A 27,160-nucleotide genomic window follows, 5' to 3' on the forward strand; every position below is an offset into this window, starting at 1 on the left:
TGGAGAGGGGAGGACAGGCAGAAGCAGTTCCCTGCTGGCACTATGTCAGCCAACAGTTCAATACGGTGAAATGCAACAACACATAAAAAGCTTAGCCGACAAAAATATAGCAAACATAAGTTAGTCCTGCCCATCATCAACCTCATTACACAGCAAAGAGAAATGGTATTATACAGTTGACCTGCATGCCAGAATATACAGCTCTCAGCCTGTGCTGTACATACAGCTGTCCCGACAGAAAATGCACACATTCACATGAGAACCGCCTGGAAACCCCAGAGCCATAGGAAGAACAAGCAGATCCTACCTGTGACAGTCCTGGGGACGAAGCATGCCCAGGGGGGGTTGCTGCCAAGTTCGGGTGCCCCTTGCTTAAATCGTGTGCAGAATATGGGGAGGGGGCAGGAGGTCCTGACTGCCTCGCTACCTGTGCCGCCACCTGCAGAAATACAAGCATTCTATTGGTTAGGTAATTATCGCATGACTCCAATTATCACATGACTGGTATGTACTTTTTGACACCACCCTCCTACAGTACTGCAAAGCATTAGAAAGAGAACATTTATAGTTCAGACTTCAGCTATACAGTACCCAGAACCATTAGGACATTAGAATGGGTTCAAAGGGACTGGAAAGGTAAATTCATATTAAAGTGGTCTGAAAGCCAGCATTTCTACTTTGCTCTAAAAAAATTCCTCACAGCTTGAAAGCTAGTATGCCAGAATATTTTTTTTTAGCAGAACATCACTGAAATGGTTAAACAAAGCACTTTGTCCTGCTATTCAGCTTCAAATTTGCATCCAAACTGGAGATAACAGTATCTTTGTTTACATTACAATGTTGTTACAATGTGTGTAAACACAGTGTAACAAGCACACAAACAGCTCAGAACAGCTAATTAGAAGATGTTAATATATAATAAAAAGCAGTTTGAATAAAATGCAATGACAGTTTTTAGGGCACAATAAACTACACTTTGGAAACGTGTAATTTGCAAACAGACAATATTACTTACGCACAAAGGCAAATATGATAACTGTATGAGTAATAAAAAGTAGGAAAACACATTTTTATTGAATGTTATGTCAGCATTTCAGACCGCTTTTTAAACAAACTCAAGGCAGGGGAAAAAAATAAAAAGATACTTGCCTAAGAAGAGGTAAGCCCCTCCTGGAGAGCAGCACCGCTGTGTGGGGCCCACTTTATGAGTGCGACCCAGCTTCTCTTCATGCTCAAGCATAGCTGTACTGCTAACTGCACAGGCACAGTCACACTCATGGATAAAGAGGAGTGTGACCACAATAACATTTCTGACAAACTTTTGTCAGACTTCTTTCGGGGGTCATTGCACAGCAAGGGTGGTGGCCAGGAGGATGAGAAAAGCCAATGGAGGATACAGAGGGTTCCCTCTTATTTGCCACAGATTCATTTTAGGCATAGTTTTTAGAATGATTTTTGGCGAGTGAAAAATAACTGAAGTAGCAAGCCCACCTACAGTGACCATGTGATCCAGTAAATCCGGGACCCCTTGGAGTTATTACATAAATACGGCTCTGCGGGTGCTTGTTCACTACACCAATCACATAACCACTTTTCCACTCACCGTCTAGAAACGCTCCCTATGATCTGAAGTGACTCTGGTGTCACACCTTAAAGGGGTACTGTACGGGGGTCAGGGGAAAATGAGTTAAACTTACCCGGGGCTTCTAATGGTCCCCCGCAGACATCCTGTGTTGGCGCAGCCACTCACCGATGCTCCGGCCCTGCCTCCGGTTCACTTCTGGAATTTCAGACTTTAAAGTCTGAAAACCACTGCGCCTGCGTTGCCGTGTCCTCGATCCCGCTGATGTCATCAAGAGCACACAGCACAGACCCAGTATGGTCTGTGTCTGCGCAGTACACTCCTGGTGACATCAGCGGGAGCGAGGACACGGGCGTGCAGGCGGAGTGGTTTTCTGACTTTAAAGTCAGAAATTCCAGAAGTGAACTCGAGGCGGGGCCGGAGCATCGGTGAGTGGCTGCGCCAACACAGGATGTCTGCGGGGGACCATTAGAAGCCCCGGGTAAGTTCAGCTCATTTTCCCCCGACCACCCTACAGTATCCCTTTAAAGGACCACCAACGCGAAAATCGTAACATTTAAAATACATGTAAACACATTTAAATAAGAAGTACATTTCCGCCAGAGTAAAATGAGCCATAAATTACTTTTCTCCTATATTGCCATCACTTACAGTAGGTAGTAGAAATCTGACAGAATGGATAGGTTTTGGAGTAGCCCATCTTCTTATGGGGGGTTGTCAGGGTTTTCTTTAATTTCAAAAGCCCAACTGCCCCAAAAAAAAAGTGTGAAGTGAAGAGGAAGGCTGGCCAGCATCTTTGTATAAATCCTTTTCAGGGAGTGTCTTCATAAAGAATAAAGGCCCCATGAGAAGATGGGCTAGCCCATAATCTGTCGGTAATGTCAGATTTCTACTACCTACTGTAAGTGACAGCAACATAGGAGAAAAGTAATTTATAGCTCATTTTACTTTGGAATATGTGCACTTCTTTTTTGTATGGGTTTTAAACATGTATTTTTTTTAAAAAAAAATTGCGATAGTGGTCCTAAATTGGGTACTACCGGTAATTGGAATCATCAGGGTCAGTAAACAACAGAATTATAAAGATACATTGGAAAAGTTACATTTTTATACGGCTGTTGCTGGCCCTTATGTGCAACACAGCATGAGCGCTGCACTCACAGGAAGTGGACTCTACAGGAAGTGGATGCTACAGAAAGAACAGCAGAGTCGGAAGGCCAGGGAAGGGTCGCACTCACCGAGCTGTAGACGGCCGACACCGCAGAAGGGAAGATTCGATCATCAAGGCTCTGCGGCAGGGCTCCCCGGGACAGTCTAATTTCGGCAGTTAAGGAAGATTTAGTGAAGCTTGATTTGTGAGGTAAACATTACATAAGTCAGGGACAATGCTGCACTGGCCTTCACTGACACAGTAACACTGAAGCTATGATCTGTGCCCAGACCCTGGGCCAGTGATGTGCATGTATCAGAAATTACATAGGAGAGAGGACACTGCAGAGACCCAATGCTCCAGGGCCCTCTCGTTACTGACTTTACCAGGCAGCAACATTTTATATTGTTTCCACGCTGCTTGGCTTAAAGCATACCTGAAGTGACAGGAGATAAACATAGGTACATGTAGAGCTAGCCCTACTAAGAAACTGTCTGCGGTCCGTATTCCTGCAGTGCAAGTGTTAAAAAGCTAGTTTTATTATCTATTCAAGTTAAGTAAACTTAGAGTTTAACAAGATGCCTTAAAAAGAAAATAGAAGGCAAAACACTTTTTTCTGGTTGTGGAAACACTGCTGAGAAGGTTTTAAAGGGAATAGAAGGTGAGAGGGATATGAAGGGTGACATGTTTGTTTCCTTTTAAACAATGCAAATTGCCTGGCTGTCCAGCTGATCCTCTTCCTCTAATACTTTAAGCCATAGGCCCTGACCAAGTTTCAGGTGTGTGATCTAAGGTGCGTACACACGCACTACCAGCAGCAACGACGACTCCGTCAGACCCTTGCTGCTGGTAGTGCGTGTGTATGCACCTTTAGACCTTACTGACCAGAAATATTAACAGGACTGACCGGCAACTGGTGTTGTTTAAAGGGAAAGAAATATGTCAGCTTCCATAGGTCTCACATCTCTGGTTCCCTTTTAAGTACTAGAAAGTTAAAAGGGTCATTATTTCTATCAGTTTTGCAGCCGAATGAAACAGATTTTAAATCACACTGTCATTGCCGCTGCTGAATTCAGTCTTAAAGGAGTTATTAGGGAAAATGAATAAAATAAGTGCTACTTACCGGGGGCTTCCTCCAGCCCCAAGCTCCCAGCATGTCCCTCGCCACAGCTCTCCCCGCAGCCGTTCGCCCCAGCTCGCTTCAGGTCTCCGGCGATGACGTTAGGCCGACCTCCAGGTCGACCTGTACTGTGCCTGCGCAAGCGGCGCTGTCAATCACCGCAACGTGTGCCGGAGCGGACTGCCTGGGACCGAGAGCGAGCTGCGGCGAACGGCTGCGGGGAGAGCTGCGGCGAGGGACATGCTGGGAGCTTGGGGCTGGAGAAAGCCCCCGGTAAGTAGCACTTATTTAATAATTTTTCCCCTGATAACTCTTTTAAAAATTAATATGTTAAACTGAAAATAAAACCATGAGACTCCGTTCTATCCTACCAATGTCCTATTTACCATCAGTGCTGCATACCCATTCATTATCTCAGCAGTCTATTTTCAGTTTTGCGACCATTGCGCCATCAATATGTGACAGCCGTGAACACACCATCCAACTTTGGATCAGAGCAGACCCTCACAAGGTTTTCTTGAACCGGCACTTACCTTTTCCTGTCTGTCGATCTCTGAAGTACTTGTCAGAACCAACCACTGCCCCCTACTGGTGCCGACAGCAACGTCTAATTCTACAATGTGCGAGTGCCCAGCGCAAGAATAAAAGAGGAACTGTAATCAAAATAATCAATAAGGGCTTGTTCACACTATGAGCGCTTTGAGCTTGTGATTTAAAAAGCGCAATAAAAGTGCTTGAGCAATGATCTTACATGTGAGTGTTCTCACATGAGCGATGTGCTTTCTTTCCAATTGCAAACGCGGGTCCTGCTCCATTTCTTGAGTGTTTGCGCTTCAATGCGAGGTATAGGAAATTCGCTAAGTGCTTGAAAAAGCGATTTCGTGAGCGCTTTTGTAAAAAAACATTAAAGTGAACCTCCGGACTAAAAATCTACTCAGCAGAACTGAAAAGGCTTGATGTTTCTTTAAAAGTTTCACAGCATCAGAACTTTGTTTTTCTTACCAAAGCATCATTTTTAGCTGCATTTTTACCTAAGCTCCACCCATCAAAGAAAAAAAGCCCGGGCTTTTTTCCCGATGCTGTGCAGAGCATGATAAGATTTCCTATGTTGCTATTCACGTTGCCTAGCAACAGGGAGAGGTGCTCAGGACACAGGACAGTTGGAACTGTGTCTCATGCTCCCTGTCAGCTCCTTTCAACCAAAAAGATGGCTGCCATCATGAAATCAAACATGTGCCTGTTCTTTTAAAACAGGGTGGGTAAGAGACATTACCTATTTTAATTAGCATAACTAATGTAACTTAATGACAGTATGTTTGTTTAGGCTGGAGTTCCTCTATAAATAGATTCCGTTCCAGGTCAAAGAGTTCACTTCCTGATTGTGGTAAAAAAAAAAAAAAAAAAAAAACACCCCGCTAATTGCCAAACAAAAGTGCTTAAAAAAATGCTTGAGAAAATCACTAATTGCTTTAAAAAAAAATCGACTGGAAATCGCTTTGAAAATTGCTTTGAAAAGCACTTAGCGCTTGCGATTTATAATGTGAACTACGCCTAAATCTGGTCATTTTTAATAATAGTCATTTATAAATGATTTAGCCAGCGTTTGCCCGGTGTAAAATCTTTACTCACCCTGATTTACATTCTAAAATGCATCACAGGTGGTGACATCTTCAGTCCTGTCAGGTGATATCTGCAGAATGTTTATTTACGGAGAGTCCTAAAGCCATTGAAAATATATATATATATACAACGTTTCATACTTGTAACCTTCAACCAACAAGAAATAGCTAACCTGACCTAATAAGTACCGTACACATCCTGGTATGCAATACAGGATCTACAAGGAACTCTATCCTCCCTGGTGGTAATACCGAGCTGAGCACAGGCTAGCCACTGGAGGCTTAATGGAAGTGAATGGAGGCAGCAGGGAGCCTTTACATACCTCCCGGGCGATCCAGATGTATAGCGGTTCTATTTCCGGTCCTCTGAGGCTCTGAGTAACTCTGGTGAGATCACCGTCATTCATCTCACCACAGTTACATCGCCACCTGGTGGATGGAGGTAAAATTGCAGCGCTGGAGCACAGGGAGGTGAGTGAGAGCAGGGGCTGCTGCTGGCTTCCTGGCAGCATGATTGTTTCCTGATTTTAGGGTCTGAATGTTCAGAGAAGACCCTAAAATCTGGAAATAATCATACCGCCAGGGAGGCTAAAAACCTTAAGGAAAAACTCTACGTCTTTTCAAAGGCCGTACTTTCTGTTCAACACATACACTCTCCCAGGCCTTCCAGATACATTGGTAAAATGGCATTTTATAAAGAAGGAAACAATGGCATGGGGGTGGGTGGGAAGGGAGCATGGAGGGGGGAGGGGGGGTTCCTGTGTTTTAGTTATTTTCTAAGCAAAATGTTCTTTACAAATGTCTGATGTGGCTAGAGGACTACATACTGTGAAGGTTTCATATTGTCAACTGTTTTACTTATTTTTCTCTTCGGAGAAAATAAAAAACAAAACAAAACCCTGAAATAAAGTATTTATAAAAAAAGAAAATATATATACACATGGTCTCCCAGAATGCTCGGGAGGAGGAGAATTCCGCATAGCTAAACAGCCTAAGCCAGGCATGGGCAAACCTGGCCCTCCAGGTATTAAGAAACTACAAGTCCCACAATGCATTGCAGGAGTCTGATAGCTACAGTCATGACTCATAAAGGCAAATGCATTGTGGGACTTGTAGTTCCGTAACAGCTGGAGGGCCGAGTTTGCCCATGCCTGGCCTAGGCTGTGACATCATTGGGAGGGAGGGTTACATATCAATATACAGCAATATATAGGTATAGGAAGTGTTTCTGATACTGAAACCAGAAAATGACCGTAAAAGTGGGTATCCTGAATAATGAACTGCAGTCTACTATATGTCACTACAGGGCCCCTTTAAGTAGGTGTGGCTAGGTAGACCTGTCCTCTATGAGGAAGACCCTGCTCCAGCAACAAACTGCTAAAACGGAGAGAGAATGAAGATTGTAGCTCACTGCATTCCCACAAACATGCCTACGTGTTACATCACAGCGTCCTGACAACTACAAGAGTAACAAACCCCCCAAGCCCCCCATGCTGCACTCACCTCATGCGCTGCCCAGGGCGGCAGGCCCCAGGAAGGCTGGTACTGGGCCCTCACAAGCGCCAGGTGCCAGAGCAGAACACTCCTGATGCTAGCACACAAAGGAGGAAATCAGACACACACAATGCAGAGCCAGGCGCCAACTTATCCTGGCAAACAAAGCTGGCATTGTCCCCGGCCACTGAAACCCTCTCACAATGGATAGGACGGAACAACGACCGATGAATCCCGGAATCACTTATCAGTGTCACTGACTGAGCGTCACCAAATCCACCCCACCAATCCGGGACTGAGGATGCTGCGGAGACACACAAGCTCCACCAATCAGAGACTGGGGATGCTGCAGAAGCACACAAGCTCCACCAATCAGGGACTGAGGATGCTGCGGAGACTCACAAGCTCCACCAGTCAGGGACTGAGGATGCTGCGGAGACACACAAGCTCCACCAATCAGAGACTGGGGATGCTGCAGAGATGCACAAGCTCCACCTATCAGTGACTGGGGATGCTGCGGAGACACACAAGCTCCACCAAACAGGGACTGAGGATGTTGCAGACACACAAGCTCCACCAATCAGGGACTGGGGATGTTGCAGACACACAAGCTCCACCAATCAGGGACTGGGGATGCTGCGGAGACACACAAGCTCCACCAATCAGGGACTGAGGATGCTGCAGACACACAAGCTCCACCAATCAGGGACTGGGGATGCTGCGGAGACACACAAGCTCCACCAATCAGGGACTGAGGATGCTGCAGACACACAAGCTCCACCAATCAGGGACTGAGGAAGCTGCGGAGACACACAAGCTGCACCAATCAGGGACTGAGGATGCTGCGGAGACACACAAGCTCCACCAATCAGGGACTGAGGATGCTGCAGACACACAAGCTCCACCAATCAGGGACTGGGGATGCTGCGGAGACACACAAGCTCCACCAATCAGGGACTGAGGAAGCTGCGGAGACACACAAGCTCCACCAATCAGGGACTGGGGATGCTGCAGAGATGCACAAGCTCCAACAATCAGGGACTGAGGATGCTGCAGAGATGCACAAGCTCCACCAATCAGAGACTGAGGATGCTGCGGAGACACAAGCTCCATCAATCAGAGACTGAGGATGCTGCGGAGACACAAGCTCCATCAATCAGAAACTGAGGATGCTGCGGAGACACAAGCTCCACCAATCAGGGACTGGGGATGCTGCAGAGACACACAAGCTCCACCAATCAGTGACTGGGGATGCTGCAGAGACACACAAGCTCCACCAATCAGGGACTGGGGATGCAGCACAGACACACAAGCTCCACCAATCAGGGACTGGGGATGCTGCAGAGACACACAAGCTCCACCAATCACGGACTGGGGATGCAGCACAGACACACAAGCTCCACCAATCAGAGACTGAGGATGCTGCGGAGACACACAAGCTCCACCAATCAGGGACTGAGGATGCTGCGGAGACACACAAGCTCCACTAATCAGGGACTGAGGATGCTGCGGAGACACAAGCTCCACCAATCAGGGACTGAGGATGCTGCAGAGACACACAAGCTCCACCAATCAGGGACTGGGGATGCAGCACAGACACACAAGCTCCACCAATCAGGGACTGAGGATGCTGCGGAGACACACAAGCTCCACCAATCAGGGACTGGGGATGCAGCAGAGACACAAGCTCCACCAATCAGGGACTGAGGATGCAGCGGAGACACACAAGCTCCACCAATCAGGGACTGGGGATGCAGCAGACACACAAGCTCCACCAATCAGGGACTGGGGATGCAGCAGACACACAAGTTCCACCAATCAGGGACTGAGGATGCTGTGGAGACACACAAGCTCCACCAATCAGGGACTGAGGATGCTGCGGATACACACAAGCTCCACCAATCAGGGACTGGGGATGCAGCAGAGACACAAGCTCCACCAATCAGGGACTGAGGATGCAGCGGAGACACACAAGCCCTCCCTGGAGCCCAGCATGGCCTAACATACATACGAATTCTCCTGGAAGATCTCACGGAAATTGTACAGTGACTTCAAGAGCCTGCGTGTGGCTTCCCTGCAGGGTCAGCTCTGTGAGGTGCATCGGCCTGCAAGTCTCACACAGTTATGGTGGCCATACATCTGGCGATTTGGCTGTATGAAGGACCATTTCATGATTTTATCGAGTAGAGAGAATATAGTGTGTTCCAGAAGGCCTAATCTATGAAAAATGGCCGATATATCAAATCGGCCAACTCTGTTCATGAAGCAGAATGAAAGATGTTGCTTGCACAGGAATCTGCTGTTCTCATATCATTCGATCGCCACGCAATCGATTTTTGCATTGAGAGCATGGAGACATCAGTCAGATCGATCAGTGAAGATGAAACACATAGGATATCGCTTACAGTATGTGTGCCTCTAGTCAATCGACTTTATCAATCATACTGATGTTGATCACCCAATAAAGTTGATCATGTTGTCAACTGAAGCAAAATCAGTAGATGTATGGCTACCTTTACTGGACAGTACAGCGACTTCGTACCCAACTCAAGAGAAAAGTGTAGTCTGCTTTAGGCCTGGGAACCACTAGAGCTGTGTCAGCAACGTTTTGGCATGACATGACTATGTACTCTGTAAAGTGCTTTTTAAATACATAATAATAATATGGTAGGACATTAGACTATGACTATGGTAGGGATTAGATTGTGAGCTCCTCTGGGGACAGTCAGTGACATGACTATGGCCTCAATTCACTAAGATCATACTGGAGATAATAAGGCAAGAGAAAACTTACCTCCACACAGTGAGAGAGTTATCTTTTCATTCCTTAAGTTACCTCCTCTGTCGTTAATTTACCCCCTCTGTAGTTAAGTTACCTCCTCTGTAGTTATTTTCACATGCAGTTAATTAACAGCCTGTCTTTAACTATGGAGTTATTTTAAGGATTGGAGAGTTAACTTAAAGACAGAAGAGTTAACTTTAGGTTTGCCTGAGGTAAAAGGTTTCCTGAATACTACATGCCTTCCATGGTAACAACTCTAGAAGAGTTTTTAAAGACAGGAGATAATCCTAGTGAATTGAGGCCAATGTACTCTGTAAAGTGCTGCAGAGGATGTCAGTTCTATATAAATACACAATAATAATCTGGTAGGAGATTCAATTATGACTATGGCAAAGATTAGATTGTGAGCTCCTCACAGTGCTGTATAAATACATAATATGGTAGGATATTAGACCATGACTATGGTAGGATTAGTATGTGAGCTCCTCTGAGTACAGTCAGCGACATGACTATGTACTCTGTAATGTGCTGCAGAAGATGTTAGTGCTGTATAAATACATAATAATAATATGGTAGGACATATGACTATGGTAGGATTAGATTGTGAGCTCCTGTGAGGACAGTCAGTGACATGACTATGTACTCTGTAATGTGCTGCAGAAGATGTCATTGCTACATAAATACATAATTACGGTATAACTCACTGGATATGGAGTGTGGTTTCTGCAAGGAAGATATAAAGACACAGCTGCAGGGAAGGCTGGCCACACTCTGGGGTGTCTCAGAAAAATCCCAGAGCTAGGGAAGGCTGGCCACACTCTGGGGTGTCTCAGGAAAATCCCAGAGCTGAGTGAGGTGAGGCCTGCAGAGTGACTGAAGGACAGGACAGAACTTGTCCTACGTGCTGGGGATGCCACTTTCAGCCTGGGGGGTGGAGAAGGGGCAGTCAGGCATTACAAAGAGGACCGATCCTTTATATCCATCACATGGGTGCCTGTTTGAGGAGGCTTTTGGCTGAGCTCAGCAGGAACAGAGAGGCCAGTCAGTCCCCATCCGCTACTGCAGAGGATTATGGGAGAGGCACAGGGCTGCAGGCAAAGAGGGTTACTATCAGGCACCCAGCTCATCCCTGGTGCTGCAGAGGATTATGGGAGAGGCACAGGGCTGCAGGCACAGAGGGCTACTATCAGGCGTCCAGCTCATCCATGGTGCTGCAGAGGATTATGGGAGAGGCACAGGGCTGCAGGCACAGAGGGCTACTATCAGGTGTCCAGCTCATCACTGGTGCTGCAGAGGATTATGGGAGAGGCACAGGGCTGCAGGCATAGAGGGCTACTATTAGGAACCCAGCTCATGCCTGGTGCTGCAGAGGATTATGGGAGAGGCACAGGGCTGCAGGCACAGAGGGCTACTATCAGGAACCCAGCTCATCCCTGGTGCTGCAGAGGATTATGGGAGAGGCACAGGGCTGCAGGCACAGAGGGTTACTATCAGGCGTCCAGCTCATCCATGGTGCTGCAGAGGATTATGGGAGAGGCACAGGGCTGCAGGCACAGAGGGCTACTATCAGGTGTCCAGCTCATAACTGGTGCTGCAGAGGATTATGGGAGAGGCACAGGGCTGCAGGCACAGAGGGCTACTATCAGGTGTCCAGCTCATAACTGGTGCTGCAGAGGATTATGGGAGAGGCACAGGGGGCTACTATCAGGTGTCCTGCTCATCCCCGGTGCTGCAGAGTTCATCCATCAGCACCAGCTAACACAGGCATGGGCAAACTTGGCCCTCCAGCTGTTAAGAAACTACAAATCCCACAATGCATTTGCCTTTACGAGTCATGACTCGGGCTGTCAGACTCCTGCAATGCATTGTTGAACTTGTAGTTCCTCAACAGCTAGAAGGCCAAGTTTGCCCATGCTTGACGCTAACATCTACCTCCTCTCTGCTGCGTCGGCCCACAACTCAGAGTGTGGGCAATTGTCTAATATTCAGTCTGACTGTAGCAGAGGGTGTTTAACCACCCTCAAAACTGCTGTCGGTGAAAGTAAATAGACAACCTACCAGTCCGTCACTAGTATAAGCAGCTGAAGGATGTTGGTGTTATAACTACTGAATGCTCAAACTAATAATGGTGATCTCCCTAAACAGCAACTCAAAATTATTAGCATTTCATCGACCATGCTTAAAGTGGACCTGAACTCAGAACTCCTCTCTGCTCCAAAAGATACACAACAACACAATAACCTTTAAACAATAAACATGTCTGTACAGCTGATACAAATCCTAAAATAAATCTGCACAGTTTCTACGTTCTGATTCATGGAAGCAGACATATTGTTTACAGCCTGTGCTTTCAAATGGGCTTATCTGCCATAGGCAGTCATGTGACACAGGGGAGGATCAAATTACAACTAGTGATTAGACACAAATGAGGGGGAATTACACAGGCTAAACGCTTTAAATACATACAGGGTGCATGTCTGTTATGTTTTCCTAGTGTCCTGTGAAAGAGTTCAGGTCCACTTTAAAGGGCAAATTAAAAGACAGGTACAGTATATGGAGGCTGCCATATTTATTTCCTTTTAAACAATGCACATTCCCTGGCTGTCCTGCTGATCCTTTGCATCTAACATTTTAGCCATAGACCCTGAACAAGCATGCAGATCAGGTGCTCTGACTGAAGTGGGTCCATACACTTAACGATTTTCCTGCCAAAATACAGCAGATTCAATCACTGTGATTGAATCTGCTGTGAAATCGTTGCGCAAATGCTGACCGAACGATCGATTTCCGTCCGAAATCGATCGCTCCCGTTAATCCATCTGTGCGGAAGATTTCGCTCGATCGCTGGGGGTCGGGAGTGCGTCGATAGCGGCTTTCGAGTGTCCGACGACCGACGCTGGCGGCTATACATTACCTGATCCGGCCGGCGTGTATCCCCGCTGTCACCGCTGCTCCTTCTCCGCAGGGCTCCGGCAGGCTTCACTTCTTCCTGTCCCGACAGGAAGTTTAAACAGTAGAGCGCCCTCTACTGTTTAAACTTCTCCGGACAGGAAGTACAGTGAAGCTGCAGCAATGGAGCCCAGAGCAGAGAAGAAGACAGTAGAGACCGAGGGACTCGCGCTGGCCGGATCAGGTAATGTTTTCAAGGAGGGGGGGGGGGGGGGGGGAAGAGGCGGCAGCTTCACAGATGGTGAAGCGATTTCATGCTGAAATCGATTCACAATCTGTTTGCAGTAAAGGCAGCCATACGATCCCTCTCTGATCAGATTCGATCAGAGAGGGAACTATCTGTAGGTCGATCTGATGGCAAATCGACCAGTGTATGGCCACCTTAAAGTGAATCTGTACTCTAAATTTTTTATAGCAAAAAGCATACTATTCTATTCATTATGTTCTCCTGGACTCCTCTGTACTGTTTCTGCCACTCTCTGCTGCAATCCTGGCTTGTAATTAACAGTTTTAGGCAGTGTTTACAAACAAACTAACCAGCTTGTGATAGGCTCACATAAGCAGATTGTGTGAGTCATACAAAGCCTGCAGGGGGCCTGAAGAGGGTGTGTATTGCTTCTATCCAATCACAAGCAGCCCTGGACATTCCACACATTCCAGCCTTAGCCCGACAGAAGAAAACAGATTAGATCATATAACAGAGATAACACAGCCACTGTGCAATAAGGGAAAGGCTGCAGTAAGCCAGAGCACATTAGAACAGGCATAGGAACTTATAGGATAGAAGAATTAAGGCTGAAAATTTTGTTAGTCTCTTTAAAGGCCCATACACACGTCTGATTTTTTGGGACGGGTCGTTTGAACGACCCGTCGTTCAGACGTCTGCCCGCTAAATTGGGCGTGTGTACAGACTGTCGTTGGCGTGATAAGACTGAGTTTGACTCAGCCTTATCACGCGAACGACAGTCTGTACACACGTCCGATTTAGCGGGCAGACGTCTAAACGACGGGTCGTTCAAACGACCCGTCGTTCCAAAAAATCAGACGTGTGTATGGGCCTTTAGTGTGACTGGATTAGCGGCATGCTTGTTTCAGGCAGGGCTGTGGAGTCGGTCCAAAAATCCACCGACTCCGACTCCTCAGTTTAGGATTTCACCGACTCCGACTCCTAGACTCCGACTCCTCTAATTTGCATATTACAATTTTGTTGATTAAAAGTATGTAACATGAAATTCGTCTCTTAACTGCCAACGCTTAGGAATTTTACAAGACAATTGAAGTGAGAAGGATATGTAGACTACTATATTTATTCCCTTTAGACTAAAACTAGTCCTTGGTAAGAGTACTTGTAAAAGGTACAAACCGGAACAAAGAACATCTATCAGGCCCTAGGCAATGTAAGTGTGGGTACATGTAATAATGATGTGCAGGTACTCTGCAGGGGAATGAGGAGATTGTAAACAGACAACACCTCTGTGTTCAATGTGCACAGCATTCTCATTGGATTCCCTGCAGCTCTGTGGGGAGTGCATATGTAGAGTATAGTACTACTGTGTAACAAAGTAAACCTGAGACAGATGAAATTAAAGTTTTATACATACCTGGGGCTTCCTCCAGCCACCTTCAGGATAATCAGTCCCTCGTTGTCCTCCTCCACCACCTGGATCTTCTGCTATGAGTCCAGGTACTTGAGCCAGTCGGGCGTAGTGCGCATGCACACACTCCGCCGCCAGGAGCATACTACACCTGTGCAGCACTATTGCGCAGGTGCAGAATGTTCCTGGCTGTGGGAGCGGCATGCGGCCGGACAGTGCTGACTGGCTGAATTACCAGGACACATAGCAGAAGATCCGGGTGGTGGAGGACAGCGAGGGACTGATTAGCCTGAAGGGGGCTGGAGGAAGCCCCAGGTATGTATAAAACTTTACTTTTCATCCGTCTTAGTTACCCTTTAATTTGTAGTCACCAAACCAAATTTTAACAACATATCAAATTATTTGATTTCATCAGCAAAGGGAGTGCATACATTTGCATAAATCAGCATCAATGCAGAATTATTTCCATCTCATTGACCATCTCTATTAGTGACACGGCTACACATCAGGCTTTATTCTTACAGCATAGATGTTATTTAGTATATATAAGAGATTCCTGTGTACACATCATATATACAGTCACAATCAGATATGTATATCTGACCTTAAAAATACGGGGACTGCTTTATTGAAGCAGCACAAGTAACTAATTTTGATTGGTTTATTTCATTTTTGTGGACTAAGCACAGCTATTACTGTATATATACTGTATATATACATTATTTTTAATGACTATTATCTGAGAAATAGAACATTTTATCATATTTTCTATTTTAATTACAGTTACAAATTCATAAGGAGTCGGAGTCGGGTGCATTTTTTCCCGACTCCAGGCACCCAAAATTGCCCGACTCCACGACTCAGACTCCACGACTCCACAGCCCTGGTTTCAGGTGTGATTTAGAGATCAGCCAGAGGTCAGCAGCACTGCCAGGCAACTGGTATTGTTTAAAAGGAAATAAACACGGCAGCCACCACATCCCTCCCACTTCATTTCACTTGTTTGAGATCAGTGCACTGCTTTGTGCTGTAAATGTCTTGGAATGCTTTGATCTCTCCCTGTTAACAGAAAATACAGAAACTGAAAGCAGAAGTCCTCTATTATTGTCTCACACTGCCCCCTAGTGACACGTGGACATAAAATACACATTACCTCAGTACTAATTAGTAGCAAGGAAATGAACAAATAAGAAATACAAAAATATGCTAAAATAAATTGGCACTTGCAAGCCACTTCTGGAGGAGCGGTTTTCCTTACTGCTCAGCCGCGGCGGCACTAACGCAGAGACACTATATGGCTGGGCTTGTATCACCATCACTAGATCATGTACAACAATCTATTCTCTGATATGTTCACAGGGTCCGTACGTAGCAGTGGTGGGGGAGAGGACAAGGGAAGCCCCTGAACCATCCAGAGCTATCCTCCATCTAGGCAAGTATCAAACTTTTTTTGTCCTGCCTCCTTGCGTTCACTTTAAAGTACACCTGAAGTGAGAGGGATATGGAGGCTGCCATATTTCATTTTCAGCAATACCAGTTGCCTGGCAGCCATGCTGATCCTTTGCCATAAACCCTGAACAAGCATGCATCAGATCAGGCGTTTGACATTGTCAGATTAGCTGCATGCTTGTTTCTGGTGCAATTCAGACACTACTGCAGCCAAATAGACGAGCAGGGCTGCCAGGCGACTGGTATTAATTAAAAGGAAACAAAAATGGCAGCCTCCATATCCCCTCTCGTTACAATTGTCCATACAAACATAGATCACCATCCAATGTGGCATAACGAATAATCCCCGAGCCGATCCCAGTCAGTGCTGGATAAATGAGCATGAACTGTACATGCAGCGTTACTGTATCACAGCGTTGTAGAGAATACATAAATCAGAAGTGGGTGATGGAAACTCACAGTGCCAGGCAGAACAGGTGATAACAAACACACGAGGTACACAGCTCAGGACAACATGTGACAAAGATTGCGCAACAGGGACGCGGAGGTAAACAAACCGTCACAACACTTGGGACGTCTACCAGAGGCGGATGGTGCAACTGTTTATTACTTCTTAAAGAGGAACTGTAGTGACATATGGCAGAATGCAGGAAATTATCCAGGATACTGACTCTTACATGAAATATCCTGGTTTCAGCATCAGAAACACTTCCTTTATCTATAGATTGCTGTATACTGCTATGTAACACCCGCCCTCTCAGTGATATCATAGCCTAGGCTGATTAGATATGCAAAGTTCTCACTCCCAGAGCATTCTGGGAGAACAGGTGTATTTTATACTAACTTTAGAGCTCTTAAACAAACATGCCGCAGAGCAGCACCTGACAGGACTAAAGCTAAGTACACACTTCCAATTATGATTGGCCAAACACTGACCACTTTTTCCACCTCCATTTAGTATGAGGGTCAGCAGATATTGAATACTATGAACACACTGTGTAAGTAAACCCTCGTACTACATGGAGATGGTAAAGTTGATGGGGCCACCTGTGATAATTGTCAGAAAGTAAATCAGGGTGAGGAAAATTTTTACAATGGGCAAACATCAGCTAAATGATTTATAACTGAATATTGTAATTAAAAAAAGCTATTTTATTTATCACGTTCCTCCGTTGTGAAAATCTTAAAATGTAAGATTACAAATGTACAAATAAGAAGTACGTTTCTTCCGGCGTTAAATGAGCCATTAATTACTTTTCTCCTATGTTGCTGTCACTTACAGTAGGTAGTAGAAAGCTGACATTACCGACAGATTTTGGACTAGCCCATCTTCTCATAGGGGGTACTTAGGTTTTTCTTTAATTTTAAAAGCATTTAGTGAATGGCAGTTGCTCTGTCCAACTGCCAAAAACCTGTGCAGCGAGCAGGGAGGCTGGCCAGCATCTTTGTATAGTTTTTTTTTTTTTACAGGGAATGTCTTTATAAAGAATAAAGGCCATGCTGAGAATCCCCCATGAAGAGACGGACTAGTCCAAAACCTGTCGGTAATGTCAGATTTCTACTACCTACTGTAAGAGACAGCAACCTAGGAGAAAAGAAATATATGGCTCATTTATCGCTGGAAGAAATGTACTTCTTATTTTTATGTGTTTTAAGTTTTAAGATTTTCGCGGCAGTTCCTCTAACTTTTTCTGTAGCAACATTAAACTGGAAACCAATGTCAATCACCAGAAAATTTATTTTATGAAAGTGCAACACTAAGAAAGTGCGTATTTAATTCCATCGCCCCCAGTGATTTTATAAATTACTCGTCATTATGCCCGTTCTGTTAACGGGCACGAGATGTGCCTCCCGCCATACTGTCCATGCACGCCCCCTGCGCCTCACTCTTCAGTTACTTCATTTCCCTGACACAACAGCCTTAGGAGAGGATCATGTTGAGAGCAGATCAACATGTATGACAGGATATGTAGATATGTAACAAATGATCAATGCCGTGACTGGTATCAGACAAGAAACTCTACTTAGCAAACCACAACACTATACCGCCATTTCTATCCAGTGCTGTTCCTCGTACCTGGATGTAAACTCCTGGTTTTCCCATCAGATTCCCACAACTCTCCACCCTGGTTTCCGGTGTTAAAAATAGGTCACTAAAGTCCAAGTCAGGAGTGTTACGAATGGTCAACATTGGGGAGTGAGGACTTCTTGATGGACACCATATCAATTAACACAGAGCTATAATAATCTGTGGAACCCAGATTAGAGCTTCCTAATGTAGTCTTGATCCTGTGGTCCTCGTCAGCCACAAAATGATGAAGTATAACGTAGGAGTGATCAGGCTTAAGTCACTAAAAAAAAGGCCAATTCCTCACATCGTGGAATCGTGATGGCTCTAGACTCCAGAAAAAGCTGAAAGCATCAGGGTGAGGGATCGCTGGCAAAAGTTGTGTCCGAATCTAGGTGGTCTCCAAGAGGTTGTGGAAAGATTTGAGAGGTCTTTCAAAAGTTGTCCACATCTGGGATCCCTCAAGGGGTATAAAGATCAGTGAACTCTCAGAAAATGTGGTCAAATCTGGGAAAAATTTGTAAGGAGGGGAGGTCTCAGAAGCTGTGGTCAGACGCGAGATGACCGGAAGGTTGCATCGAGATCAGGAGGTTCTAAAGAGCTCTCAACACTGTGGTCTGATCTAAGTGGACTGTGAAACTATATCAGGAAGGTGTTCTAAGCTGTGGTCAGACATAAGAGGACTCGGAAGTTGTTTTCCTGGAAGTTGTGCAAGGATCAGGAAGCCCTTGTAAGCTGTGGTAGGATCAGAGAGAAGTGGAAAATGGAGTCAAGATCTAGGATCCCTGGAGGCTGTGGTCAGATCTGAGAGGACCTGACAGCTTTGTCAGGATCAGGGAGTTCTAGGAAGCTGTGGTCAGATCTAAGGAATTGAGAGGGGGGTTCTCGAAAGCTGTGGTCAGATCTGAGGACCTGAGAATTTTGCTGGGATCAGGGAGTTCTTGGAAGCTGTGGTCAGATCTGAGAGGACCTGAGAGCTTTGTCGGGATCAGGGAGTTCTCGGAAGCTGTGGTCAGATCTGAAAGGATTGGATCAGAGGACTCTGAAGTTGCAATCCGATTTGAGAAGGAAAGTGGTTTCAGGGAGAGGATCAGGGAGCTCTTGGAATCTGTTTGCAGAACTGAGCAACGCTCGCTCTGTGCATAGAAGAAGAATGGCAAGCTGAGCACCAATCACAGCTCTGTGTATACTCAACACTGCCTACAGAGAGACACATAATCCAGACACACAGGACGGGTAACCTGAGGTCAGAACATGCCGTCTTGTCAGGTGCTACGCAGCCACATAGCAACACACGGGCTGGCCTGCAATTGGCCACGAGCAGCATACATTGCACAAGAGAACCTTCGCCCTGCGAGATAGCGATACAGAGGGGGGCCTGCAGGAAGCCAAGCACGCTGGCTGACCCCGGCACACAGGGGATATTGATTGTATAGATTATACTCAGTAATAAATGTGCAGATTGTCTGTCAGGCTGAACTCGTGTGCCTCCTGCAGATTATGGCACTGGAGCTGTGAACAATGGCAGTGAGCGTGGAAGGGGGGGAGGGGGGGTGACATACCAGCTGCTGAATGGGGTCTTTGTCCTTCTCTCAACCAGCAGCTGAGCTAGTCGCTGTGAGATCAGGCTAGGAAGACAGCATGAATGACAGCTCAGGCTCATTCACAGAACCAGGTTACTCTCTGCTATATACGGTACTCGCACATACACAGACTGTAAATACAGAATGTCCCCGAACGCTCCAATTCTCGTCTGAATCATCCCCCCCCCCCCCCCCCCCCTCCATGATTCACACATCAAACATCCTGTTCTGTGCTGGCACATTCTATACTCCCTTTTCTTTCTCTGCTCTTCCGGGAGAACACACAGTTCCCATCACCAAAGCAACCCTGACAGCACGGCACAGGCCACCCAGATGCCAGAGAGGCGGTGCCATGTCTATGACTGGCAGATAGGAGACTGGAGAGAGGGGGAAGGGGTGCCACCCTGATGCCAAAGAGGGGATGCCATGTCTGCCTGGCAGATAGAGACAGGAGAGAGGGGGAAAGGGTGCCACCCTGATGCCAGAGAGGGGGTGCCATGTCTATGACTGGCAGATAGGAGACTGGAGAGAGGGGGAAGGGGTGCCACCCTGATGCATGAGAGGGGGTGCCATGTCTATGACTGGCAGATAGGAGACTGGAGAGAGGGGGAAGGGGTGCCACCCTGATGCATGAGAGGGGGTGCCATGTCTATGACTGGCAGATAGGAGGCTGGAGAGGGGGAAGGGGTGCCACCCTGATGCCAGAGAGGGTGGGTGCCATGTCTAAGACTGGCAGATAGACTGGAGAGAGGGGGAAGGGGTGCCACCCTGATGCCAGAAAGGAGGTGCCATGTCTAAGACTGGCAGATAGGAGACTGGAGAGAGGGGGAAGGGGTGCCACCCTGATGCCAGAGAGGAGGGTGCCATGTCTAAGACTGGCAGATAGGAGACTGGAGAGAGGGGGAAAGGGTGCCACCCTGATGCCAGAGAGGTGCCATGTCTAAGACTGGCAGATAGGAGGCTGGAGAGAAGGGGAAGGGGTGCCACCCTGATGCAAGAGAGGGGGATGCCAAGTCTATGAATGGCAGATAGGAGACTGGAGAGAAGGGGAAGGGGTGCCACCCTGATTCCAGAGAGGAGGGTGCCATGTCTAAGACTGGCAGGTAGGAGACTGGAGAGAAGGGGAAGGGGTGCCACCCTGATGCCAGAGAGGGGATGCCAAGTCTATGAATGGCAGATAGGAGACTGGAAAGAAGGGGAAGGGGTGCCACCCTGATGCCAGAGAGGGGATGCCAAGTCTATGAATGGCAGATAGGAGACTGGAAAGAAGGGGAAGGGGTGCGACCATGATGCCAGGTGAGGGGTGCCATGTCTATGACTGGCTGATCTGAGGCCAGAAAGAAGGGGAAGGGGTGCCACCACATTTATTCCATTACGACTCCATTCCACCGCATAGCAGTGTAACACCTACAGCCACGGCTTCCGATGTTGGACCGCTGTGTGTAGCCACGTGACCACAGCATGAATAACTACTAACACCATTTCACAGCATACCATCTACAGCCACGGCTTCTGATGCTGGACCCCAGAGTGCAGCCATGGGACCAGAGCACGAATAACCACTGACTCCATTCCATAGCATAATATCTACAGCCACGGCTTCTGATGCTGGACCCCCGAGTGCAGCCACGTGACCAGAGCATAAATACCCATTGACACCATTCCACAGCACACCATCTACAGCCACGGCTTCTGATGCCGGACCTCCGAGTGCAGCCACGGGACCTGAGCATGAATAACCACTGACACCATTCCACAGCACACCATCTACAGCCACGGCTTCGGATGCCCGACCCCCGAGGGCAGCCACGTGACCAGAGTATGAATAACCACTGACACCATTCCACAGCATACCATCTACAGTCACGGCTTCTGATGCCGGACCCCCGAGTGCAGCCACGGGACCAGAGCATGAATAACCACTGACACCATTCCACAGCATACCATCCACAGCCCCGGCTTCTGATGCCAGACCCCCGAGTGCAGCCACGGGACCAGAGCATGAATAACCACTGACACCATTCCACAGCATACCATCCACAGCCCCGGCTTCTGATGCCAGACCCCCGAGTGCAGCCACGGGACCTGAGCATGAATAACCACTGACACCATTCCACAGTATACCATCTACAGCCACGGCTTCTGATGCCGGACCCAGAGTGCAGCCACGGGAACAGAGTATAAATAACCACTGACACCATTCCACAGCATACCATCTACAGCCACGGCTTCTGATGCCGGAGCCCCGAGTGCAGCCACGGGACCAGAGCATGAATAACCACTGACACCATTCCACAGCATACCATCCACAGCCCCGGCTTCTGATGCCAGACCCAGAGTGCAGCCACGGGACCTGAGCATGAATAACCACTGACACCATTCCACAGTATACCATCTACAGCCACGGCTTCTGATGCCGGACCCAGAGTGCAGCCACGGGAACAGAGTATAAATAACCACTGACACCATTCCACAGCATACCATCTACAGCCACGGCTTCTGATGCCGGAGCCCCGAGTGCAGCCACGGGACCAGAGCATGAATAACCACTGACACCATTCCACAGCATACCATCCACAGCCCCGGCTTCTGATGCCAGACCCAGAGTGCAGCCACGGGACCTGAGCATGAATAACCACTGACACCATTCCACAGCATACCATCTACAGCCACGGCTTCTGATGCCGGACCCCCGAGGGCAGCCACATGACCAGAGTATAAATAACCACCGACTCCATTCCACAGCATGGCAGCAGGAAATAAAGTATTCAGAAGGGGAATCCCTGCAGGGGGGAAATAAGCCTCCTGCGTACTGAAAGTGGACAGTGTACTTTCACAATCCCTGAACCCAAACCCATCAACAAATCTGTACCATCGATCCATCACAATGGATTATAAAAATTGTTTTCCTGGTCAACGATGATTAACGGACAACTGACGTGAGCCATATTTAAATGGTTAAATAATACCAGTTGACTGGCAGCCCTGCTGATCTCTTTGGCTACAGTAGTGTCTGAATCACACACCAGAAACAAGCATGCAGCTAATGCCATCAGATCTCACAATGTCAAACCCCTGATCTGCTGCATGCTTGTTCAGGGGCTATGGCTAAAAGCAGGGCTGTGGAGTCGGAGTCGGGGCAATTTTGGGCACCCGGAGTGGGAGTCGTTGATTCCATAAACTGAGGAGTCGGATGATTTTTGTACAAAGTCCACAGCCCTGTTAAGTATTAGACTAAGGAGTTGGAGTCGAGGAGTTGGAGCCATTTTGGGCACCCGGAGTCGGAGGTTTCATAAACTGAGGAGTCGGAGTTGGAAGATTTTTGTACCGACTCCACAGCCCTGGCTAAAAGCATTAGAGGAAGAGAATCAGTAGGACAGCCAGGCAACTGGTATTGCTTAAAATTCCACAAACTCCACTACCCACAATGCCGAGATGCTGCAGCACAACGAATGCCGACATCTCTGGGTGACGCTGGGCCTATGGGGTCACCCCGCTACCCCTCGCGGCTGACAGAGTTCATTGGGGCCCGACAATAGCATCATTCTGCACCGGTACGGACGCCTCGCTCTGCTATGGGATTCGTTCCGCCCAGTGGGACGCAGAAATGCTCAATTTTCTCGGGTCTGCCGGACAAAGTTTTAAACAATACCAGTTGCCTGGCAGCTCTGCTCTTCTATTTGGCTGCAGTAGTGTCTGTATCACCTCAAAAACAAGCATGCAGCTAATCTTGTCAGATCTGACAATGTCAGAAACACCTGATCTGCTGCATGCTTGTTCAGGGGCTATGGCTAAAAGTATTGGAGGCAGAGAATCAGCAGGACTGCCAGGCAACTGGTATTGTTAAAAAGGAAATAAATATGGAAGCCTCCATATCCCTCTCGCTTCAGTCCTCTAATATTCAGCATTTTCAGAACCAGGACAAGTTCCTTCTTCAAGGCAAGGAAAGTAGCAGACAGCATAACATGTGTCCAGGGCACACTCATACTGCGTTGTTGTGTACCTCCAGCTGGCTGCTATGCAACTCTAGAGGAAACTGCTGCCGGTTATTTACCCAGCCATTACAACAGAACAGGATGTTCTGGAACCAAGACTATTAACTGATATTTAAAGGACGCCTGAAGTGTAAAAGAGGTAGTAACATACTAACCTCCTGCAGCCCACCACTGAAGTGTAGGGACTATCTTTACTTATATGACTCTGCGTGAGTTGAATAGGTTTCTTCTGGCTGTGTCCCTGCCCATGGACGAGTGGGCCTGTGCTTAGCAAGGAAGTGTAAGGTCTGCACATGCCCAGTAGAAGCAAGTCACTTGTGCATGGCAATGGATCAATGGACCGTAGGAGAACCTGAAAAGCCTCTAGAACAGAGAAATGAAGCAAAACAGTTTACATCAGACAGGACAGGGCCCTCATTATATGACGACATTGTATGAAGACATGCTAGTGTCCTCACCACATTACACTGATTCTTCGCTCACTACACTGGTAACCTGCAAAATGGAGAATACTCTTCAAGATTGGACTGTTGACATTCTAATCCCTACACAATTTGAGCCCTGGATACATGAAGGACTTGCTGAAGCTGCACCACACCTCTCACAACCTCAGGTCAGCAAGATCCATAAACCTTGTCACTCCCAGAGTGCACCTCAAAACCTTTGGAGCCAGAGCTTTCCTGTCATGCTGCCCCTACCCCTTGGAATTCCCTACCACACCAAGTAAAGACAGCCCCCTTCCCTGAAGTTATTCAAATGCAGACTGAAATGCCGAGCTGGCATTTGTGGACTTATAGAAGTCTTCCTCTCTACCACAATTTACCAATTACTGGTCTGAGCCATGCCTATGCGCTTTGAGTCCTGCGGGAGAAAAGCACTTTACAAATGTTATATGTTGTCACTGTAGTCACTTATGTGTTACCGTAAGGGTACAATGGTTAATTTGCATATATTCAGCAGTGATGCACTGGGAGACATCTCAAGCTCACTCCAACCTGAATTATCGCAAATTCTTTCTGTTTTAGGAAAGCAAACTTTTGTTTTTCGTATGTCAGAGGAACATACATGTAGCAGGTGCAATCTGCTACTCTTCATTGGACACCGCAGTAAAGAGAAGACTATATAAACTCTCAGGGACTTTCTGGGTGAAGTACAGTGAGATGAGGGTGCAGCCAGGAGTTTGACCACTGGGCTGGGGACACTGGGAGAGATCTGGGGAGACAGAGGAGCTGCCATGCGTTTGTCCTGTAGGCTAGGGGTGACAGACAAGCAGTGGGGAGACAGACGTGTAGCAGACACATTTGACCTCTGAACTGGGAGATAACACCTCCAACACGCACACAAAACAAACAGCTTCCTACTGAACTCGGGAAAAGGTCACTGAGTGGAAAAGGAAAACAGAAAGTAAGTGGTGTGACTCACAGGGATTGGGTAACAGCAGCTCCTCTGCCAACACTGTGCGCACAACGAAAACATGACTGCCTGTGTTATATATAGACCTTGCACAACCGCACCATCGCAGCAACAACAACACAACGCCGCTCAGAAGAGAATACCGGCGCATTACAGCAATCTGCAACGTCATCAGACAATTCTACAAGACTGACAACAGTATACCATATAACACACGTCACACACACCCCATGATACAGTGACAATGCAGGACAGACATAATACACAACTGCAAAGAGCAACATGAAATGACACAGTTAAAGGTCAACTGCAATGAGAGGGATAAGGAGGCTGTCAGATTTATTTCCTTTTAGGCAATACCAGTTACCTGGCAGCGCTGCTGGTCTATTTGGCTGCAGTAGTGTCTGAATCACACCAGAAACAAGCATGCAACTAATCTTGTTACATCTCACAATGTCAGAAACACCTGATCTGCTGCATGCTTGTTCAGGGTCTATAGCTAAAAGTATTAGAGGCAGAGGATCAGCAGGATAGCCAGGCAACTAGTGTTGCTTAAAGGGATACTGTAGGGGGTCGGGGAAAATGAGCTGAACTTACCCGGGGCTTCTAATGGTCCCCCGCAGACATCCTGTGTTGGCGCAGCCACTCACCGATGCTCCGGCCCCGCCTCCAGTTCACTTCTGGAATTTCTGACTTTAAAGTCAGAAAACCACTGCGCCTGCACGCCCGTGTCCTCGCTCCCGCTGATGTCACCAGGAGCGTACTGCGCAGACACAGACCATACTGGGCCTGCGCTGTGCGCTCTTGATGACATCAGCGGGATCGAGGACACGGCAACGCAGGCGCAGTAGTTTTCAGACTTTAAAGTCTGAAATTCCAGAAGTGAACCAGAGGCGGGGCCGGAGCATTGGGGAGTAGCTGCGCGGGCACAGGATGACTGTGGGGAACCGTTAGAAGCCCCGGGTAACTTCAACTCATTTTCCCCTGACCCCCCTACAGTATTCCTTTAAAAGGAAATAAATATGGCAGCCTCCACATCCCTCTAGTTACAGTTGTCCTTCACGCCACACAACCAGCAGATCTGAGGTGTGATACATTTACACAGCAGGATATGGGCATGAGATTAAAGAGGACCTGTGGTCAAAATAACAGAATGAATACAATTTCTTCTTTTTACAATATTAATTTATAAATTATTTAGTTAAGAGTTTGCTCATTGTCAAATCTTTCCTCATCCTGATCTACATTCTGAAATTTATCACAGGTGGCAACATCTTCAGTCCTGTCAGGTGCGTCACTGCGGAATGTTTGTTTACGGAGAGTTCCGAAACCTGTATAAAATATACCTGGTTTCCCAGAATGCTCTGGGGTGGGAATTCCACATATCTTATTAACCTAGGCTCAACATCACTGGGAGGGCGGGGCTACAGACCAATATACAGGAATAAATAGATATAGGAAGTGGTTATGATGCTAAGAACAGGATAAATAACGTAACAGAGGGTATCCTGAATCATTTACTGCATTCTCCTTTATGTCACAAGACAAGACAAATAACATTTATATTGCGCTTTTCTCCTGACGGACTCAAAGCACCAGAGCTGCAGCCACTAGGACGCGCTCTATAGGCAGTAGCAGTGTTTTAGGGAGACTTGCCTAGCGTCTCCTACTGAATAGGTGCTGGCTTACTGAACAGGCAGAGCCGAGATTCAAACCCAGGTCTCCTGTGTCAGAGGCAGAGCCCTTAACTATTACATCATCCAGGCACTACAGTGCCCCAGACACCCAATCTTGTGTTTCCTGCATCCCTAGTATCCACTTCCTGGCATCAGTTCTGGGACTTGTTGCTCTGCTGACTTCTACCACACCCCCTTCAGCAGAGGAAATCCTGGTTTTGGGAATCTTGGTCCTGCCCTCTTGCCGCATATGACTCGCCGCTGCGCTGGTACAGAGGCCAAAAGACCGCACATTACAAGTGGTAATGTCTCAAACCACACAACTATGCATTTACTAGGGCAGCACGATCGCGTAGTGGTTAGCACTCTCTTGCAGCGCTGGGTCCCTGGTTCAATCCCAGCTAAGGCACTATCTGCATCGAGTTTGTTCCCCCCGTGTCTACATGTGTTTCCTCCGGGCACTCCGGTTTCCTCTCACATCCCAAAAACATACAGATAAGTGAATTGGCTTCCCCCCTAAATTAGCCCTAGACTATGATACATACACTACACGATACATACAGTACATAGACATATAGCTATGGTAGGGATTAGATTGTGAGTCCTTCTGAGGGACAGTCAAGTGACAAGACGATGTACAGTGCCGCAGAGGATGTCGGTGCTATATTCAGGGCTGTGGAGTTGG

At 47.2% G+C, this 27,160-nt stretch overlaps 1 protein-coding gene across 11 annotated transcripts in view; it reads right to left on the bottom strand.

Moving 5' to 3' along the window:
* The window catches only part of EIF4G3 (eukaryotic translation initiation factor 4 gamma 3), a 137,410-nt gene that overhangs the window by 84,060 nt on the left and 26,190 nt on the right, over window positions 1–27,160 (bottom strand). For 10 of the 11 annotated variants that reach the window (XM_068241675.1, XM_068241673.1, XM_068241672.1 and 7 more), the window contains exons 2-3: window positions 2,821–2,896; window positions 308–439 (exon numbers count right to left, since the gene is read on the bottom strand). In XM_068241675.1, coding sequence (XP_068097776.1) covers window positions 308–439; window positions 2,821–2,896 — 208 coding nt within the window. Of the gene's footprint in view, window positions 1–307; window positions 440–2,820; window positions 2,897–17,817; window positions 17,951–27,160 lie in introns of those variants that run through there. The other variant, XM_068241676.1, reaches the window with a different exon arrangement.

The sequence above is a fragment of the Hyperolius riggenbachi genome, chromosome 6 (genome assembly GCF_040937935.1).
Source record: "Hyperolius riggenbachi isolate aHypRig1 chromosome 6, aHypRig1.pri, whole genome shotgun sequence".
NCBI lineage: Eukaryota > Metazoa > Chordata > Amphibia > Anura > Hyperoliidae > Hyperolius > Hyperolius riggenbachi.